At 28.7% G+C, this 21,801-nt stretch overlaps 3 protein-coding genes across 3 annotated transcripts in view; 1 reads left to right on the top strand and 2 right to left on the bottom strand.

The window, feature by feature from the left end:
- Nucleotides 1–9,817: 9,817 nt before the first annotated feature.
- On the bottom strand, nt 9,818–10,405 carry Phum_PHUM581510 (uncharacterized protein; the record flags this gene model as incomplete). Its single annotated transcript, XM_002432315.1, has 2 exons — nt 9,818–9,906; nt 10,339–10,405. The coding sequence occupies 2 exons, from the start codon at nt 10,403–10,405 to the stop codon at nt 9,818–9,820; spliced, it is 156 nt and encodes a 51-aa protein (XP_002432360.1).
- A 2,718-nt stretch (nt 10,406–13,123) lies between these two features.
- Phum_PHUM581500 (uncharacterized protein) lies at nt 13,124–15,852 on the bottom strand (the record flags this gene model as incomplete). Its single annotated transcript, XM_002432314.1, has 10 exons — nt 13,124–13,211; nt 13,405–13,509; nt 13,591–13,743; nt 13,823–14,037; nt 14,119–14,378; nt 14,491–14,631; nt 14,871–14,937; nt 15,011–15,196; nt 15,351–15,516; nt 15,632–15,852. The coding sequence occupies 10 exons, from the start codon at nt 15,850–15,852 to the stop codon at nt 13,124–13,126; spliced, it is 1,602 nt and encodes a 533-aa protein (XP_002432359.1).
- Nucleotides 15,853–17,616: 1,764 nt separating this feature from the next.
- The window catches only part of Phum_PHUM581490 (GTPase-activating protein GYP5, putative), a gene marked incomplete at both ends in the record, with an annotated part of 5,842 nt that continues 1,657 nt past the window's right edge, over nt 17,617–21,801 (top strand). The window contains 12 exon segments of the mRNA XM_002432313.1: nt 17,617–17,774; nt 19,090–19,184; nt 19,278–19,624; nt 19,706–19,882; nt 19,968–20,201; nt 20,300–20,446; nt 20,540–20,780; nt 20,849–20,862; nt 20,881–21,216; nt 21,291–21,473; nt 21,557–21,703; nt 21,751–21,761. Coding sequence (XP_002432358.1) covers nt 17,617–17,774; nt 19,090–19,184; nt 19,278–19,624; nt 19,706–19,882; nt 19,968–20,201; nt 20,300–20,446; nt 20,540–20,780; nt 20,849–20,862; nt 20,881–21,216; nt 21,291–21,473; nt 21,557–21,703; nt 21,751–21,761 — 2,090 coding nt within the window.

Here is a 21,801-nt window from a genome sequence, read left to right as displayed (position 1 = left end):
TCGCGTGAGAACCATCTCGAATAAACTTCGATGATCGAATCGATACCAAAATACGACTATCGACACCAAATTAAAAATCGAACGAGGGAAATATTAATAATAATAATAATAAACCAAAAAAAAAAAGAGAAAAAAAAAAATTTTAATAGGTGGAAAAAAAAAGAGAAGGAGAGAGAGAGAGAGAAAAAAAAGGTCACATATAACAACAACAACACCAAAATAATAAAAATTTCCAAGAAATCCATAAGAAAAAAAAATACCTGGAAACCAAAAAAAAAACAAAATGGGCAATGAAATTCTTTTATGAAAACGAAAACGAGAAAAAAAAAAAAAAAATTGGCGCCATTAATTGAACATTCCAAATATTAAAAAAAATTTTTTTTTTTTTTAAAAACCATTTTAAAAGAAAATCTCAACCGCTATTACTACTACTATTACTACTACGTGTGTGTGAGTATTTACGTGCGCATGCGCGAGCAAATAAGCATTATCATTATCATTATTATCATTCATTGATGCCATATTAATTTTCCCAACTATTATTTACATATTCATACCACTTTATTCTTAGTTTTTCCCGCTAAACACTGCTTTTGCAGATTTGTCATATGATGACGTCATTATCATTTCCGATTTCGTACCGAAAAAAAAAATGAAAAAGAATTTTAAAAATGTTTGGCAAACCCTCCCCGATAATGACTCCCCCCCAAAGTTATGAAAACTTTAAAAACAACAACAACAACAACAATGGAATTCATTTTATTAACAGGTTCCGAGAACTCAAAAACTGCCTGCCGTGACCTTACAAACGATACCATTATCATTATCATTTTCTCTCTCTCTCCCCCCCCTCTCTTTCTCTCTCTCTCTCTCTCACACACACACTAAAACTCTTGAGGGCAAAAAAAAAAAAAAAAAGGCGGAAAGGTAAAATAACGCAAATTCTTTCGAAATAAAAAATCATTATTTAATCTTAAAACGCGTACTCATCGTAGCCTTCCCTATACCTACTCACTGGATACCTCTATTGTTCCTTTATGCGACACACAAATTAATAACAAAACGAAGAAGAAGAAAAAGAAGAAAAGAAAAAGGAACCTTCACAAACTGCAAGAACATAACATGTTAAAAATAAAAATAAAAAAAAGAGGGAAAAAAAGAGAGATTAAAAATCATAAATCACGACACGCAAGATCTTTTTCATTTTTTTTTTTTTTTTTTTTTTTCAAAGTTGGTAGTAGTGTTTCTTTTTTTTTTTTTCTCAAAAATTTTTGTGTCGAGCCCCTCGGGTGGTCAAAGGGTGAAAACGAAGCAAAGCAAATAATAATAATAATAATAATAAAAGTAAAAATGGTTGTTTTCACCTTTAAATCAATCTTTTCAAATACTCAAATTTTCAAGAATCGTTTCACGTGACACCAACAAACAAACAACGACAAGAAAAAAAAAAAAAAAAATTAGGATGACCATTGGAGTGATTTATTTTCGTGAGAGAGAGAGAGAGAGAGAAAATTCGGAAAAAATTTTAAAACATTTTTTTTATTTTTCCCGCCTTAGAGAATCGATAACATTTTTCCGATCGATGTCCCGTTTTGTAATTACAACAACACAACACGACAACGCACTTTTTTTTTGGCAGACACTTCAAATTTGGCACAAATCAAAAAGGGTCAAATAATCAATCAATCAATCAATCAATCAATCTGTCTTCCTCGAACACCAACCACCACCAATTCCAATTTTTATCACTTTTGTATAAAAAGTTTTTAAAAAAGTTGTTTTAATTTCCCCTCCCTCACCCCTCACCCCTTTCTTCCTTTCTCCCATCTTCCTCTTCACCGCAAATTTTCACACTTTCCCATTCTTTTTCTTTCTCACAAAACAACGCAGTTGAAAAAAAAAAAACAAACAGAAAAGAGAGAGAGATACAGAGAGAGAGAGAGAGAGAGAAAACAAAAAAATTCGTTCGTTCGTTTGTTTGTTTGTTAGCACTGGAATTAAGTTGGCTAATGATTTATTAATGTTGTGTTTGTCTAACGTCACTTCTCAAGTATTTACGGTATAAAAAAAAAAAACAAAAAAAAAGATGATGATGATGCTGCGGTTGAAAAAAAAGACTATACAAAAATTACGTTTCGAGATTTTTTTTCATATTTAAAAAAAAAAAAAAAAAAAGAGAAGAGTGAGAGACAGAGAGAGGACTTAATTCAGTGCATCCAACTTTGTAAAAAAAAAAAAAAAAAAAAATTAAAAATTCAAGATGAGGATTTATCCGGCCACCGCGACGACGCGGCATTTGCCACACCGCAAACAATTACGTCTTAATTTATTATTAAGATTTATTATAAAAAATTATTACGGGGGTTTAATAATTTACTTCATTTTTTTTCATCAATTTAAATCATAATTTTTTTTTTTTACCGAGAGCGGGGGGCAGGAGGCGGGGGGGGCGGTGGACATTTTATTTCTTTTCCTTTCCGTAAAAAAAAAACTTTAAATAAGAAGACTATTATATGACGAACGAATAATTTAAACAAAACTTTTGCAAAATTAATACAAAAAAAAAAAAAAAAAAAAAAATTTACATGTATTCTCATCATCAACCATTCTTACACATTTCGACTCACCAACCCTGAAGGGAGGGGGTGGAGGAAGGGGGAAGAACAAAAACAAAAAAACAAAATACAACGTTTAAATATTCAAAATGCTTTTTCCGAAGCAAAAAGGATGATTTTAAGGGGGGGGGCGCGCGAAACGGGTGGGTAAACAAAAAAAAAAAAAAAAAAAAAAAATCTACTGAACAAAAACACCTCGTTCTCCCCTTTTTCCTCTACCCTCCCATACCCTGCCCCTTACCCCTTACCCAAGAGGAGAAAGCTTCTAGAAAACACCGAACGAATATAAAACTGAATCTTTTAATACCGCGCGACTTAAACGACTTAATTTTAATGGTATATTTTTTGACGTATGGCAGGTTCGTGAGAAGAAAACCTTGAATTTTTTCCCTCCCCCCCTACCCGTTCGGTTTTCTTTAAAAAATTTCTTACGGCCCCCGCTCCCGATTTTCCGCATTTGTTTTTTCCCTCTTCCTTCCCTCCTTCCTTCCTTCACATCATAAAATTTCATATATTTATGAAAATGACGTTTCGCACTTTGCAACATGAGAAAAACGCTAAAAACGTGCCGGTAAAAAATTAATATCACGAAAAAAAAAAAGAATAAAGAAGTATAGTAAGAAGTAAAAGAAGACATGGCGGCGTTGAAGAAAAAAAAAAGGCAACCTTGTTATGAAAACAAAACGAATAATAATAATAATGATAAAAAGGAATCAAAAAATCCTTAATTTAAATCTTAAAAAAAAAAACAAAACAAAAAAAGGATAACTTAATGAGAGAGAGAGAGAGAGAGAGAGAGAGAGAGTGAGAGGAGCGGGAAAACAAAAATGATTTCGGACATAATAACCTGAAATTTTTTTCCTTTTTCTTTTTGACGTCATTAATTTTAAATTTCGAGTTTCTCTCTACTGACTAAAACTTTTTATTACCACTTCCGTGAAAGTTTTTCTCTTTTCCCTCCAACTCATCGTCGCGGTCCCTCCCCGAGAAATCCTGTCCTTCAAAAATACACTCCTCCATTTTCTTTTTTGACTCCTCATAATTAATACAAAAGGCGAAAATTTCTTTTTCTCTGTCTCACTCTCTCACTCACTCTCCCTCTCCCTTCCCCTTTCCATTTTACGCATGGTTTATCCGGTATAATTCACAAAAAAAAAACGGCATTTTTAAATAATATTAATAATGATTATTATGATAATGATAATAATTCTTCCTTTTCCTTATTTAACGTTAAAAATTTAATTTTTTTTTTAGAAAAATACGTCAGTAAGAAAACTATCCCCCTCCCCCCCCCTTTTTTTTTTACTTTTAATAATTTTAATAATAAGAATAATAATAATAATAATAATAAAGTTTTCCCTCCAAAGTACATAAATTTAATCGATAAAAAAAAAAAAGAAGAGAAGAGAAAAAAAAACTTGATTTCACGGAATAGCCAATCAGAAAAAAACAAATTTTTATCTTTCATTCTCATTGGCTACGAGATTAATGATATCTCGAGGCGGTTTTTTTTTTTTTTTTTTTTTTTTTTTTATTCTCGTCGGTACCAATAAAAATTTTATAGATTACACAAAGTTTAAAAAAAAAAAAAAAAAACAGTATAGTAACACGTGTCGAAGATAGAAAAATTAATGGCATCCATTTTGTTTTTTTTGTAAAATTGGCGCCATTTTATTAATTCATTAATAAGTAAAGAAAAAATCATCGTGAATTACTCATGTTTCCCACGTGTAATTTTCATAACATTACTATTTTGTATAAGTCATAGAGTAAGAAAACAAATGATTTTTTTTTTTTTTTTTTTTTTTTTTTTTTAAACAAATTATAAACTCTTTCAATTATTTTAAATTAATCTACTACACACCCGATTCCTACAATTTTAAATTTCGATTTAAAAAAAAAATGAATAAAATTTAACGGTTAAGCGGTTATTCCGCCATTTTCGATAAACGGTTTCCGCTTTGGGGAGGGAGGAATGAGAAAATATTTTGAAAATGTTTATAAAATTAATCACTAGGTGTCACTGACTGCCTTTCGTGTTTACCGTTTTTGGCTTGTGTTATCATTCTCATCGCGCTCAACATTTATACGTTCCACTACCACTACTACTACTACTACCTAAATTCCAATAATCATTTTTTTATGTCTCCCCTCCCCCCTTCATAATATTTACCATAAGTTATTCATTATTATTATGTGTAGCATCATTGAAAGTTAAAAACAAACAGACAACAAACATTTATTTCATTCACTAACGAAGCTTTTTTTTGTAATCCAAACACTCGGAGGCTAGGTATAGAGGATATTTTAAGGGCGGGAGTTCTGGGATTGGTTCTCACGTTGACTAGGCGTCCTCTAAGAGTTCACCTTCAGCTCGGATGTCGTGGAGGAGCCCAAGGTAGCCAGGTTGATCCAAAAGGGGAAAAAAATCAGCTCAAAAGTTACCGAGTTGAACGTCGTGGGTTTAAATCTTGGGAGTGGGAGTTGAATTTCAGCTTGTTTAGCAGAAACAGATTTGTACTTTCATAAGAGGATAAGCGACCTAGCACCCTTCCAAAGCATTGGGAATGTGCCTAACCTTTCCCGAGGAGTGAAACTGGATATTTGATCCAAAAAAGGAAAAATGCAAAAGTGCGACATGAACAATCGACGGAATTCGCGGCCCCGAACATTTGTCTCTCTCTCTCTCTCCCCGGAAACTCGAAGATCCTGCGGGAGAAGCGTGAACGATGGTGGTAGCTCGAATGGAAAAAAAAAACTAAACCGAAGCAGACACATTCGTATGTGTTAACGTTAATAAAGTCAAAAAAAATCATTGGATCGTTTGTCCTAAATTTATCATAATTATTATTATTATTATTTTTTTTTTTTTAATACTTCAAAATATATAAATATATAAGTGGAGTAAATAAATAATGTGAAAGGCCAAAAAAAAAAAATTTCTTTGTAACAATCAACAATCAACAACTTTCATAATAACAACAATTTACCAAAATCGATATGCACTACAAAAGCAAATGTAAACTAATTTAATGTTTTAAATTACTCAAAAGAAATTTTTTTTCTTTCTTTTTCTTTTTATACTTGAAAAAGACGTTTATATTAATTTATAATAAAATTTTATACGAAACTTTGATAATAAAATTGAAAGATTTTTTTAAACATATTAACTGACGGATTAATTTTATGTGGCGTGTAATCTATTTTAAAGAAAAAGAACAAGAAAAAAAAATTTTTTTCGAAACAAACTTTTTCTTCTTTTCTCATATATATACATACACATACAAACATAAAAAAAAATTTAAAATAAATCTTTATACAATGATAAAAATGTGTAATCAACGAAATTTCCAACACCACCAAAAAAAAAAAAAAAAAAAATTTTTTTCTCTCTCATTATCAAAGATAAGTTTCGAGTTAGAAAAAAAAAAAAAAAAACATTTCGACGATGCACGATATTAACGGTTTTTATAAAATACAACCGACGTACAACCATACAAACGGAAATATATATACAAACTCATTTAACCCCTATTTAAAAAATAAAAACAAAACAAAACCGTGGACCATGTGTTGCCTTCGTCGTCGTCGTCGTCGTCTGTCTATCCTATTGATCGCGATTCGAAACTGATAATGGCGCATTGAAAACCGCACACCTTTTGAAAAGTTGATTCGCCCAAACAAAATATGAAGAAAAGAGAGAAAAAAGAAAAACTCTAATTCGTCTTTGGACGAACCTTTCAATCATTCATATTCCGCTGGTAAATTAACCCATCGTCAAAATCCGAACGAGTCTTACAACCTTACACAACCTTTCAACTCAAAATGTATAAAAAAAAATTCGACAACAATTTTTCACACAATCATTTGTGAAAGAAAGATATCACACATCACTTCGAATATATTGGATCGTCAATTTGATCACTCTTCCCCCCCCACCCCACCTCCATTTGTATAATGTGAAATCGTTTCACATCGAATAATATTTTTTTTTTTTTTTTTTTTTGGGGGGGGGGAAATTTAATTATGCGAATCACGAATGAATAAACTAATAATAAAAACAAAACGCATACCGTTTCCGCTTTAATGCTATCATATAAAAAAAAAAAAAAAATTTTTTTTCTCTCTCTCTCTCTCTTGAGCAAAGCACACTTGACTTGTGTCCGGAATATATAGTTTTCGAGTATGACTCTTTTTTTTTTTTTTTTTTCGTTTTAACCCCACTACCACCATCACACATGCGGTGGCATGTGTGGTGGTAGCCATTTATTTATTTAAATCCGCCGTTAAATTAAACGACAAAAACAAAACAAAATCGACAAAACTCTTTGGATTTTTTTTTTTTTTTCCAAAGATGTACACGTACGCACACAACATTATCATTCCAATATATATATATAAATGGGGAGAGGGAAACGAGAAATAGAATAAGGTGTTAAGTTGAAAGTTAAACGACGAGAGAATGGATGGAAAGAAGAAAGAAAAAAACCTAGATACTAATAAGATTTCGAACGAGTAAATGAGTCAGTTCAAAGTAAAAAACCAAAAAAAAAAAAAAAAAGGTTTCATGTATGAAAGTTTAATAAGACGTAGCACGTGACAGGATGTACAAGAGAGCGTAGTAGTAGTAGTAGTAGTAGTAGTTAGCCACCTGAATAAAGCAATGTGGCGGCTCTCTCACTCTCTCTCTCTCTCTCTCTCACTCTCTCTCCTCTCCACTCGTTTAAAACGTTCGTAAAAGAAAAAGAAACGTGTAGAAATTATTGGAATCATCCAATTTTTATTCCCTTCGAAAAACTTTTTTTCTACAAAAGAGGGCTCTCTCTCTCTCTATCTCTCTCACACATACACACTGAGAGAGAGATTTTTCGACGTTCATGTTTATTTTTAAAACCTTCGCGTCATGTTTTGAAATAAATGTTTTTTTTCTTCAGATTTAAAAAAAAAAAAAAAAAATGGGGGGAAAGAAAGAAAGAGAAGAAAGAAAAGAGAAAAAAGTTTTTTTTTTTTTTTTTTTTTTCTCTCCTCCCGGTGAAATTGATGTGTTTTAACGTCTGTCAACATTCAACATTTTGTTTGCAGTTCCAATTTAGAAAAGCGTGGCAAGGTGATCATCAATTCGTTTAAATGAATATTTTCTTTTCTCCCTCCCTCCCTCCCTCTCTCTCTCTCTCACTCTACCACCTAATACGTGATACACACTTGAAAAAAAATCGTTAATTTATTTTTTTTACTATACGGGCATGAAAAATGAACCTACTCTTTGTACAACATAACTGAACATCGTATTTACATAATCTATATGTTTTTTTTTTTTTTTTTTTTTTTTTTAATAAGCAACCCACATCTTTTCGACCCAAGATCAGTTTACAACCTCACGACATTCTAACAACAAACACAACATTACATCTTCTTTACTATTCTAATTACTGGAAAAATAGAAGCAATAGAAGAAGAAATTGTTAGTAAATGCCGAACTGAGGTTCTAGAATTTTTTACTTTTTGAACATCATAAAAACCCAAGATGAAAAGAACGACTTTAAATCCTAAAAATTTCAATCATTCGCCATAAGTCATTCATTCACTCTCTTCCTCCTTGTGTCCTGAAGAAATGTAATAATAAATACTTCGACCTGTAAATTCTAACGTAGAGAATAGCAACGAGAAAAAAAACTAAAAATTCTCAGATTGTTTCCATACTAATAATTTTTTTTTTTTTTTTTTCAGTCGTCATCGTCGTCGTCGTCACCGAGCACAATTTTTTAACAAAAAATTAATTGATTTATATTTATTTTGCGATAAATAAATCATCAACTTGGTTTCTGATAAAAAAAAAAAAAAAAAAACCGTTAACGCCTTTGATTTTTCGATTATACAGTTCGCAATACAATTAATAAACTTTCCTATGAAAATATTATATACGACGGTTAAAATATTAAACGTGAAGAAAATTTCACACGCGCAACAACAACAACAACACACATTCCTCTTCATTATAAAAAAAAATTTTTCATTTACAGGAAATGTCAACATTGAATATAAAATGGTCTTGACGGAGTTAACGTTATCAACTAAGGATAAAAATAAGAGAGAGAGAGTGAGAGAGAGAGAGAAAACGCATTTCTTTCGTTCTCTCTCTCACTCTCTCTCTTTCTCTCTCTCTCTCTCTCCATTTAAATGTATGCCACATTATTATTATTAATAGTATATCGTAACCTTTTTAATTTTCAATGTGTGGTCGTTTGTCCTCGACGTTCCTATCATTATTATTATTATTTCTTCTTCTTCTTAATTTCGTTTGACTTCGAAGATAAATTTTAATAAAATCAATCTTCTCAGTCTTTCGCGGTACGGGTACTAAGATATCACCCAACAATTATTTCCCGCATCTTTTTTTTTTTTTTTTAAATGCCCTCCGGTTTAATTCATTATCAAACCGCACTAGTTTATTTAAAAAAAAAAAAAAAACTAATAATGTTAATAAACCGTGATGAACGTCGTCGTTGTCGTCGTCGTCGTCACATACGTTCGGTATTTAAACAAGAAAAAAAAAAAAAAAAAAAAAACCGTTTGTAGTTTGTTTGTTTGAATGCAAGCATGCAGAAAGTAACGCCGCATAGTCGTCGTAAGTCATTTTTTAAAAATGAATCGTCCTTCCTTCTTTCCTTCCTTCCACGTCAAATAATGACTTTTTTTTTTTTTTTTTTCTTATTTGAATTGACTTTTTGTGATTTACCCGCGAGTTCCGTTACTCCCGCTATTTTCCCGACATGCGTAACAAATACAACAGTAATGAGATAAATACGAATGTTTAGAGAGAGAGAGAGAGAGAGAAAACGTTTTTAAAACAACAAGAAAAAGCCTTTCAAGTTTTTCGTTTTTCTATTTCCACGTTAAATACCGTAAACTGATTTTTTTTTTTTTTTGTTTCAAACTCTCGCCTATACCTCAGACCAATCTGTGAGTTTGCGACAAACAAAAATTTCTGCTGCTCCCCTTTAATTTTACACATTTTATAAAAAAATATTTTTTCGTCAGTTTTTTCCCTTTAAAATATCAATAAAAACAAAATTCTCGGTTTGATATTATTATTATAACAACAACAACAACAACAACAACAACTACAACTACAACAACAACATTGATGACGTCAAAATAAATTTAAAAGAAAAGACAGAGAGAGAAGAAAAATATATATTTTCCTACCTGATCATTGCATAATCCTTGCTTTCGCTGACGATGTATTTTTCCATCTCTATCAGCTTGCTTTCGTCGATGGTTTCCGTACTTTCTAGAATATAAAAAATAATAAATAAATAAATAAATAAAAACGAAATCACGGATGAATCGTTACGTATTATTATCATCATTATTATTTTAAATTTCTCTTATTTACGTATATACTGCAAAGCAATTGATACAAAAATTTTCTTTTGGTGGATTTTTTTAATTTTCTTCCCCTCCCCCCCTCCTCACTACTCCGTTAAGCTGTAAGAGAATAAAATCTAACGAACGACAAAACAAAAAAAAAATATTTCTAGGGAGTCAAATTCTATTTTGGAAATAATTAATGGCGCTCTTTTTTCTTTTTTTTTAAACTTTGAAAAAATTCACCTATAAATAACTGAGCTTTTCAACAAGTTTATATTTATATACGAATACACACACGTGTGTGTGTGTGCGTGCGTGCGTGCGTACACGTATATAGTTAAAATGCATTCACGTGCATTTGCTGGGGGTCTCACCGATTTTAATATATTTTTATTTCCAGTATTTCCTCCAGTCTGCATACGTGGTTCGGTAACTAACATTAACAACAACCATTTTCATTTTTTTTCCCCTCAAAAATCTCTCCAGCAAACTGGAATTTTATTCATTTTTACTATCTTTCCACCACTACTACCACTATAACTTTTACTATTACTACTCTTTCAATTTAATAACCTTTTCATTATGTCAAGCAAAATTATATGAATGAGAGAAAAGGAGGAGGAGGAGGAGGAGGAAAGTTAAAAAGACAAGAAGTAGAGAAATGTTTGTTTGTTAGTATACAAATGCGCGGATAAAGTTTACTATTAAATCACAAAAAAAAAGTAAGAGTTAATAAATAAATAAATAAGAAGGACAAGAGTCAAATTTAAATAAAAAACGGGAATATGGGAGGAGGGGACGGGACATTTCAAGGGCAAGGGCATTGTCACTCACGTCATTTACACAAAAGGTTTCAGTAAGTTCCCTCCGCGTGTCGAATGTAATAATCAGGTCAACATTTTCAAAAATAGACATTTTTTTTTTTTTTTTTTTTTTTTTTTTCAACTACACAGCTAATATTTTAAGGAAATGAAATGACTAAAATGTTAAAATGCTTATTCGAAACAATTTTCTTTTTTTTTTTTTTTTCTGTTTGTGAATTACTTTTACTTAAGCAAAACAAATTAATAATAATAATGATAAAATGATTGATTTGACTTTAATTTTTTTTTATTTTATATATGTAATTTAATAATGAAAATCAATAATTAATAAAAAATTGAAAGATATGTAAGAAAAATTTATGTGAAAATTGCTGACTTTACATGTTTGCCATTAAAAATATAAATTTAATCGTTTTTAAACAATCAATCAGGTGCACCGCTTTATGAAAAATATTTCATTTCGAAACCATTTTTTTTTTTTTTTTTAATTATTTTTTCTAAACAATTATGCCACAGCATTAACTGACCTAATATGGTGTTAATATTTTCATTTAAATTAATCATGTTTGTTTATTACAATGAACATAAATTTTTAATTAAATGTATAAACAAATTCATTCAAATTGCCTGCTCGAGTAAACTAGTTATGAAATTTTACATAATTTTTAAATCGAATAAAATTTTCTCATTAGGTTAATTTTGTTCTAATTGTAAATTTAAAAAAAAAAAGAAATAATGTTTCAGCATTTTTATTATTTACCCAAATAATAATAAGTTTATTATTAGGCTATCAAATTAAAAAAAAAAATCACTGTAAGGTTATTTGAAATTATATTTTAATGGGGAAGCAATTATAAAACATGGATGATGTCATGAAATCAAGTTTTAGTCATAGATAATACATATTAAAATTTGGGCACGATTATTAAAATATACAATATTTATAATTTATAAATACTCATGAGTATAAATAATAAGTTTTTGTTAAAATTATTGTATTCAATTAGGAAATCATGAGCGATTTTAAAACGGATAAATTCACAGCGTCATACGACATGATATATAAAATAATTATGTGTTGCATTTCAATTACGATTTTTGGAAAAAAAAAATTACATAATTTCAATTATTTTTTTACCACACGAGACTAAAGTAAATTAAATGTAACATTTTAAATAAATATAATAATATACAAGTCAATTAAATGAATCAGAAAACCTACTTCTTACTGATAACATTTGACATGTTTTAACCAGAAAAGACGCACACTAAAAAAAAAAAAAAAAACGCGCTCTTAAAACAAATAACTTTATTTTAAAAAAAATTTATAACTTTAATAATAAAAAATCACGTACCCATTGCTTCTTGATAAAACATATTAATTTTATTGAATAATATAAATTATAACAACAAAAAAAGGCAGAAAGTAGGAATTTCCGGAGTAAAGTACCCCACACCGCAAACCGCCATTTTTACTACATGCACAATGTGTTCGAAAAAAACGTAGTTGGTAACATTGAGTTAATTAAATAAATAATTAAATTTTTTTTTTCTCTTTTTTTCTAACACATTTATGAAATATTCCATTTTTTTAACAAAAATTAATTTTTTTTATTATATAAATCAATTATTTGGTTAAAATTACTTTTTAACTTAAATAACAATTTAAAAAAAAAAAATTTTCAAAAGTGTAAATAACATGTATTAATTTATTCCGCCATTACGTACGAACCCGAGAATTTATTTCTAGAAACATCCATAGAAAAAATTAAAATTTTTCCGTTATTTTTTCGAATGATAATTTCATATTCATTAATTTGATTTATAATTTTGTCTTAATATTTCATTAAAAATGAAATTTTCAAAACGATTTTTATTAAAATAAAGGAAGGTATTTTAAAAATAAAAAACATTTCCCACCATTTTTATATTCATTTTTTTTTTTCGATTTATTTTTAAAAAAAAAAAATTATCTACAATATGTTCAATATTATTGTTAAATGTTATAAACATTCGTAAATAGAATTTAAATAATTCTAGAAACTAGAATTTTGGTAAAAGCCGTGGAATTTATTAAAATCTAAAATCGTCAGCATGAATAGCATTGGAGCACAAGGAGGATTCGCTTCTCGCAAAAAACGTTTTATGCTGACTCATTTTTTTCTTTTCAATTTCTCTCTCGAAAAAAAGTAATAATAATAATAATAATAAATGCAATATTAACTGCGGTCGATGGAATATTAAAAAAAAAAACTATTTCGGTGAGAATAAACAACGATAATAAAAATTTTTAAATAAATTTGTTAGTTTTCGTCATGTTTTATCTTGATCCGTGCCGGAAATGACGGAACGACACATGGGACATTCAACCAATTGTTTGGTGCAAATCAAACAAAACCCACTGAAAAAAATAAAATAAATAAAGTTTTTAAAGAGAATTAAAAAAAAAAAAATTTAATCAATACATGAAAGAAACGATCAGAAACGGTAGACATCAAATTTTTTTTTTTTTTTTTTTTCAGAGGTTAGCACTCGTGATTTCATCATAATCTTATTAACAAGAACAACGAAATACTAAAATGGACGATACCTACCTGTGTCCACAAGGTCTCAGTCTTACAGAAGCCTTTTTATCAAAACATAAAGTACAAGAATCTTCATGAACGCTAAGTTTTCTTAATAATTCTAGTCTTATTTGCCTGAAAAGAATTAAAATTTACGTTATTATTTTATCATCTGTCTTAAAGACAATTTTATCATGAGGAAAAAAATTACATTACCGGGGTAAAACTAATTTTTGTTCTGGAGGTAGAGTAGCATTATCATTAAAGCTTTTAAATGGTCTAGAAGGAGGATACTGAAAAGGTCGATTACCAAAATTAAATCGACATTGTTGGAATGACATAAAACTTGCGGCCGCGAAAAAACCAGATCTAAAAAAATAATAATTTAATTAATAAGTTTCTTTTAAATAAATAAATTCGGTGGAATTGAAAGGTTGTAATAACGTACCTGGCCGTATCAAAAACGTGATTGCACGAACGAAGAAAATTTCCATTTAAATAAAATACCATTTCCGGTTTATTCAAATCTAACAAACATCCTAATATATCTCCGGGTCGCCAAACGTTTATATTTTGAGCTTCGCATTTTGCATTATGCCATATTAATTTTCTACAACCGTCGTAAGCTAAAGAATACTGATCGTCTCCTATACCACATCCATCCTGAAATGAACAAAATAATTTTTTTGAAAATTATTTTTGAAAACGCACGAAATAATAAACACGGGTTTAGTTTTCAATTACGTGATTTAAAAACGTGCTATCTTTGGTTGCCCATCCTATTTGCATGATTCCACATGTTATAATAAGAACTTCATAGAACCAAACACCTTCGTCAACTTGAAATGTGCATCGAACACTTTCAAAAGAATAAGCATCCGATCTAGCTTCGAGTCCATCAGGTGAAATTTTTAAATACTCACTAACATCCTTAGTATTAAGCATGACATTAATATCACTAGTATCGACACATTCATATGAAAACTTTCTGCCTTCTATTAAAACTGAAAATATGTATAATAAATATTAGTTTAGTCATTTCTCTTGCTCATTATAAATTTTATCATCATGTTAAATCCATTTTAAGTTTCTACACAAGGTTTTTTTAAAACTTACATAAATTATCCAAACACCACTGCGAACAAAAACCGATTTGCCTTTCTAAGTAGTGATTTGAATTTACTAACTTTTCTAACCTCAATAAAGGATTTTTATGTTCTGCTTGTAATCTCTTTTTTATTGTTACTTTATTTTCAGCTAAAAAGAAAAAAAATTTTTAATTCAAATAAAGAAACCAAAATGTTTAGATTTTATAATGATAAATAAAAAAATATATAAAGATTTTAATAAATAATTTTCGTTCGATTATTCGTTATTTCGATTGAAAGTTTTTTTTTTTTTTCCTTTACCTAAATGTAATATTGTGAAAATTTGCTAAAAGAAAATTGAATATATAATGAAATTAAAATGGATACAAATGAATTTGATTTTCTTACTTGTTTGTGCAAACTTTTCTAAAGCTATCAATGAAGATAAGATCACAGCATGATGTGTTCCTTCGCTCTGTAATAAATTATTGTGTATTTTAATTACTGTAAATTATATTTATTTTTTATTTTAAATAACATTGTCATACCAAATTTGTTATGAGATAATTAAGTGTTCCTGCTGTTAAAATTGTTATGCTGCTAGGACCTGCCAATTTTTCCGCAAAACAACCCAAAATAACACAAATATTTCTTTGTTGGGTCGGAGTATTGCGACCTATTATAGAACTTTCACTAGATAAATTAAAAATTTTTGACAACTTCAATACTGATTCCTGTAAAACAAATACACAAAAAATAAAAATTTCAAGTTGAAGATGTCGAAATTATAAATTAAAAATTATGAAGTTGCATTTGCGAATAATAATAGTAAAATTAACTTATGCCTTCTGATTTTAACAAACTCTTTTTAAAAAAAAAACAATTTACCTTTGTGGGTAAAGGACAATCATCTAGTAAAATAATAATTACAGAAGGTCCTAAAGGATTACTTGGAGGAATGACATTAACCATTGAAATAACAACTTGTATCCAACCATCTTCTTGATCTGCAATGGCATGTAACTTTTGCAAAGATGGTGGTGGTTCCTGCTCACTAAAAGTTAATTATGATTATTATAGTATTATAATTAATTTACACTCATAGTATAGTAATCAATCATTGGTTGAGTACAAGAAATAATTTAGTGGAATAACATAACATATCTTACTTTTCCATTCGCGAACCTATACTATTTAATGTTTCTAAAACAAGTTTGTCTATTGTAGAATATGCCGGACAATCCCATAATATATTTTCTGATCTATTAGGCATACAATTATCGGAATTGTCTATGGCTGATAATAAACTTCTCGATTGAAACCAAGGTTGATTTAACGGCCCTTCGTAAACATCATTTTCTGATAGTTCTTTACATATGCAAGATCCCATCTAAAATTTTTTATCGAATTAAGGGCAATCATCACTTCATTTAAAAGGGTGCTTTATTAAAAAGAAGAAAAAAAAAAGTATGTAGAATTATCATCAATAAAAATATATTTATTTATTATTAAAGAACTCTTCGTTTTTTTTTTTCATTTTAAAATTATCATTAATAATAATAATTTTTCGATAATTATTTTTTTTACTTAAATTATCACAAAGACCTACCACAATAACGCAATAAATTTTGTGTACCAAGGCACATAAAATTAATATTCAATTTTTAATATATACTTCCTATGATCGAGCTTTTATCTAAGCCAGAATGAATCGTTGCCAACATTAACGGATGAAAACATTGAATATATATATATAATAATTTATGAATCACAAATTTTTTTTTTTTTTTTTGATAAAACTTTTGAACTTTCAGTGACAATTTAACGATATTATAGACAGATAATAAATAATAACTTGTCTTTTTGAAATGAAGCTTTAAAAAGAAATGTAATTTACGAAAAACAAATACGATTACATTTTTTTAAAAATAAATTTTACTATTAGGTTCAATACCCAACTATTGATTTTATTTAATTTAAAAATAAATAAATATACAATTTTATTAACTGTTGAAAAGGCATATTAATAAAAACAATACGAAATTATTAAATTAAAAAAACAAAAATTCGATTTAAATACTAATTAGGAATCCGCCAAATTTTTTATTATTTCACCGCCTTTTAATAAAAGTTTAAAACGAACTTTTTTGGTGAGAGTTAAGTTGAAGTCCATGTCATCTATGAAATTTAGAGTGTAGTAATTTTATTTGATTTAAAAAGATTTAATAAAGTAAATTTGAAAAAAAAAAAGAAATTGTATTTTTTAATTTATAATTTCGTATAGTAAATAGGTTAATGCTGAATATAAATGTTTAAAATCGGTACGTTTGATTTTATTTTAATTTTATTTTACGCCCTCTTAGCATTTATGTCAACAGTTCGTGATGTAAGTTATAATATCAGTTCATTACATACACTTTCATAATTACCTTGTTATCAAGTACCGTAACATGGAGTGTAGTCGTCTACTAATTATGAACTCGTTACATTTTCAAATAAATATTTTCTTATTTGTTTAAAAGTTTAGACGATTAATTTACATTGATTTTGTGTTTGGTTCACTTGATTCATTGAACTGCTAAAGCCTAATTTGACTTTTTATTTAGCAGGTCATTGTTTCCGTGGGTATTCGTTTATTCGTTACACTTATTGAATTTTTTCTAAAGTTTTATTGCCTTATTAGTTGAATCGACCGTTCGTTCGATAGTGAAGATGGCAATTAAAAATAATGAAGAGGTAAAATATACTTGAATTAGAACAAATCTTTTTGTCAGGGGAGTGATAGCCTTGAAGTACTTGCTCCAGCCTACATAATTATTTCAAAGAAACATTTTCTATCTGTGAGGTCATTCAGTATATTTATTTGAGTATTTCATGTACTTAAATGTGATATTCCAATAATTATTTTTTTTTTTAAAAAAATATATATTTTGTTAAAATTTTTTAAATTTTTATTTAAGTGATAAAAAAAAAAAAAAAATTAGTTTAAAATTAAAATTTTGTGATTTATTATATTTTTTTTTTTTTAAATTAAATTAAAACAATAGTGATAAATATTTTATATTTTATTTAGGATATTAATGCAGGAAGGAAAATTCTTTTGAAATGCTTAATTTTTTTAACAAGGCCTGTAAATATGCAGGTCAATTAGAAAATGGACATAATGGTTGCTCATAGTAATGCAGTTTGTGAAAATGCTAGCTCACCTTTAAATAATAATAATAATAATAATAACAATAACAGTTACCTTAATAGCAAGGAAATATCAACCGGAGAACTGGAGCTGTTAGCTAAACTGGAAGAAGCAAACAGGTATCTCGATTCTTGTTAAAATCTGTGTAATATGTAATATCCGCTATTTATAGCTTCCTATAAATCCTAAAATACTAAATTTTGCATTAAGGTGCATGTTATTGGGATGCTAGTTTGATTCAATTTCACCAGGTAACCCACTGTTTCACACATTTGGGGACCCAAGATTGAAAAAAATATCAAAAATTGAAAAAAAAAAAAAAAAAAAAAAACCAGTTATTAGTGTTATCGAAATTTAATCAGATTTTGCTTGCCATGGTGATGAGTGTATACATTCAAACAGGATGGGAAACATGACCTTCACATTTATTTCACTGTATTCGATGTAAAAAAAAAAACTTTTAAAAAACAAAACAAAATTCAAACAAATAAAAATGCATGAAAATTGGTGAGTTATTATTTGTAAAGGTGATTAACCTTCAGGGTTGTATTTTTTTCACTATTCTAATCATGACAATGTCATTTAAATATTATTAACATTTAATTTCCTTTTTTTTTTTTTTTTTTTTAATATTTTTTATGTCGAACATATGTTACTCGAATTTTTTTTTTTTTTTTTAAAATAATCGCATGAAATCTTTAAAATTTATGTTTATTTCTAAAAAAAAAAAAAGATTAATTTTATTAAATTTGTAAATAATTCATTTTAATTATGAGTGTGAGTAATGTAAGTTGCTGTTTTTTTAAAAAACAAATTCGGTTAAAACAAGATTATAATTTTAACATTGCTGCGAGTTTTTTTTAAAAAAATCTTTTATTCGATTGTTTTAAAATTTTTAAAAGACTTTATTTCCTCTGTATTATTTAACTTTGTAAAAAATTTAGTTTTTAGAAGTTTAGTTTAATTATCATTTTCATTGTTTTCTGATATATATATATATACATACAGCTGTATTTTTTGTAAGATCATTTTAAAATTTTTTTTTGAAAAATTCTTTAGTTTTTTCGTTATGTTTGTAATGGAAATGAAAATAAATTTTTAGATAACAATGTATATATTAAAAGCTGTTAGTTTTTGTAATAATACAGATAGCTAGACCTTAAAAGTGTAACCACAGGCTCAAGGTTAAAATATTAATCTGTTACACAAACTGCCTAATTCAATAATAATAATAATAATAATAATAATCAGCTACTTGACATTGCATAATTGTTTAGAGATTTAGTTTATTTTTTTTTTTTTTTTTTGTAATTAAAATTAAAAATTTTTTTTTTTAAATAAGTAATGATTAGAATAATTATAATAGAAAGTATATTGTCTATTATTGAAGACCTAATTGAAAGTGTGTTTTCTTATTTTTATTTTTTTTTTTAGGGTTATTGAAGCAGATGCTAAGTCTCTGTCGAACTTAACATCTTTGACCCATTCTAGGAAAAATTCAGATATATCTCATACTTCTCTTAGTTCTGGTGAGGAATAAATACTTTGAATGATTTTAATTCGACTGTGTGTGTGTGCGTAACGATGTGATAATATATTTGTAGGAAATGATTCTCAACAAGACAAATCGGAGGATTCGGAAGAAAATATTTGGAATATTTGGGGTCAGGTAGTCAACGATTGGCCGAATTATTATAAAAAACAAAATGCGTATTTAAGAGAATTAGTTAGAAAAGGCATACCTCATCATTTTAGAGGTATTGCCTGGCAACTTTTATGCGGTGCCAATGATTCGTCTGTTAAAAATCAATATGCCGAATACATAAAAGCCACATCTGCTTGTGAAAAACTCATTAGAAGAGATATAGCGAGAACATATCCGGAACATGAATTTTTCAAAGAAAAAGATGGACCCGGACAAGAAAGTTTATTCAACGTTATGAAAGCTTATTCGCTTCACGACAGAGAGGTATACGGAAAACATACCGGATCATACATAATCAATAATTGGTTTTTTTTTATAAAAATTTAAATCAATGAATATTTACAGGTTGGTTATTGTCAGGGATCAGGTTTCATTGTTGGTTTGCTTCTCATGCAAATGCCAGAAGAAGAAGCTTTTGCCGTTTTAGTTAAATTAATGCAAGATTATAGAATGAGAGATATGTTTAAACCGAGTATGGCCGAATTGGGGCTGTGTATGTTTCAATTGGAAAATCTTATTCAGGTACTTTTATTTTTTTCAATAATTTTTTGTTTTTTTTTTTTTTCGAGGGATATTTCGGTCATTCAAATTGTTTTTTCCCCAACAGGAATTAATACCTGATATACACGTTCATTTTCAATCTCAAAGTTTTCACACCAGCATGTATGCCAGCTCGTGGTTTTTGACTTTATTCACCACAGCTTTATCTCTTCCAATGGCTTGCAGAATAATGGATGTATTTTTGTTAGAAGGAATGGAAGTCATTTTTAAAGTGGCTTTGTCATTGCTGACTCTAGGCAAAGAAGAACTGCTATCGTTGGACATGGAAGGAATGTTGAAGGTACTTCACCACTTCGAAGGTTATCAAATGCCAAAAAAAGAAATTTTTCACTCAAACGACTGAATCCACACGTTTTATTTTTTCAGTTTTTTCAAAAGCAACTTCCGGCTAAAGCGGAAGCCGATGTCGAAAACGTTATGAACACGGCTTTTTCTTTTAAATTGAATTCGAAAAAAATGAAAAAATTAGAAAAAGAATATCAGATGATAAAACTCAGAGAACAAGAAGAAATGATTGAATTAAAAGTATTGAACGATTTTATTAATTTAAATTTTTTAAAGTGCAACAACAAAAACGACAACATACGCAGAATTTACATTTATTTCATTTTTATTTAGAGGTTGAGATCTGAAAACCGTTTGCTAAAAAAAAGGATCGAGTTGTTGGAAGCGGAATCTAGCGAATTAGCTGACAGGTTGGTCAAAGGTCAAGTTTCCCGTGCCGAAGAAGAAGAAACAACGTTTACGGTCAAAAGAGAATTCGAATTATTAAAACACACGCATTTGGAAGTAGCTCATCAATTGGAAATGGCTCACGATGAAATTCGTAATTTATATTTAACTCTCGAGCAATCTGTAAGTTTTGCAATTTACTGAGTTAATTTAAAAAAAAAAAAAAAAAAAAAAAAAAATTGAACAGTTAAAGAGTTATTTTAAAAATTGTTTTTTTGTTGTTGCAGCATTCTTCTCAACAATCTTCAATGAGTGAAATTTCAATGAAAAAAGAACAATTATCGGAGAAGGATGATTTGATTGCATGCCTTCAAGATGAATTGGTAAAAGTACGTTTGCGAGAAGCTGAAAATAATGCTCTCATCAGGGATTTAAGATCGAGAATACAAGAATTGGAAGAGGATAAGAAAACTTTGAGAGAATCCGTAGTCGATAATTCAGTTGCACACTTGCAAGAAGAATTGATAGCCGTCAAATTGAGAGAAGCAGAAGCAAATTTAGCATTGAAAGATTTAAGGCATCGCGTTAACGAATTGAATTCACAATGGCAACGTCACTTGACGGTACGGAGTGCATACTTCACTTATCGACAAAACAATTTAACCCAATAATTAAATAAATTTTTGTCTTCCCACAGGAACATAGAATGGAAGCCAATTCGGCACCGGATTCGACACCCAAAAAAATACTATTCTGGGACAATAGAGCCAACGAAACGCAAAGGCTCGAAGAAGAATTGATGACGTCAAGAATAAGAGAAATGGAAGCGTTGACGGAACTGAGAGAATTACGTCTCAAAGTAATGGAATTAGAAACTCAGGTATTAATAATTTATTAAAAGGATTTTTAAAATATATAACGGGATTACCTTAATCTAAATAATATTTTTTTTTAAAATGATAGGTTCAAGTAAGCACAAATCAACTTCGAAGACAAGACGAAGAGAATAAAAAATTAAAAGAGGAATTGGAAGGAAGTACGAGTCAGGAAAAGGAAGCGCGAATTAAACTCAAAGAACAGCAAAATAAATACATTGATTTAGAATCTAAAGTAAATATTATTATTATTATTATTATTATTTTGTCAAAAACGTGTAGTTTGAAATGCTGTAACGGTTTTTGAAATTTTAGATGAAAGACGATCAAATG

The sequence above is a fragment of the Pediculus humanus genome, genomic scaffold, assembly GCF_000006295.1.
Source record: "Pediculus humanus corporis 1103172108309 genomic scaffold, whole genome shotgun sequence".
NCBI classification, from domain to species: domain Eukaryota; kingdom Metazoa; phylum Arthropoda; class Insecta; order Psocodea; family Pediculidae; genus Pediculus; species Pediculus humanus.
The sequence above is the reverse complement of the archived record's forward strand: the minus strand, read 5'-3'. Positions and strand labels throughout refer to the sequence as shown.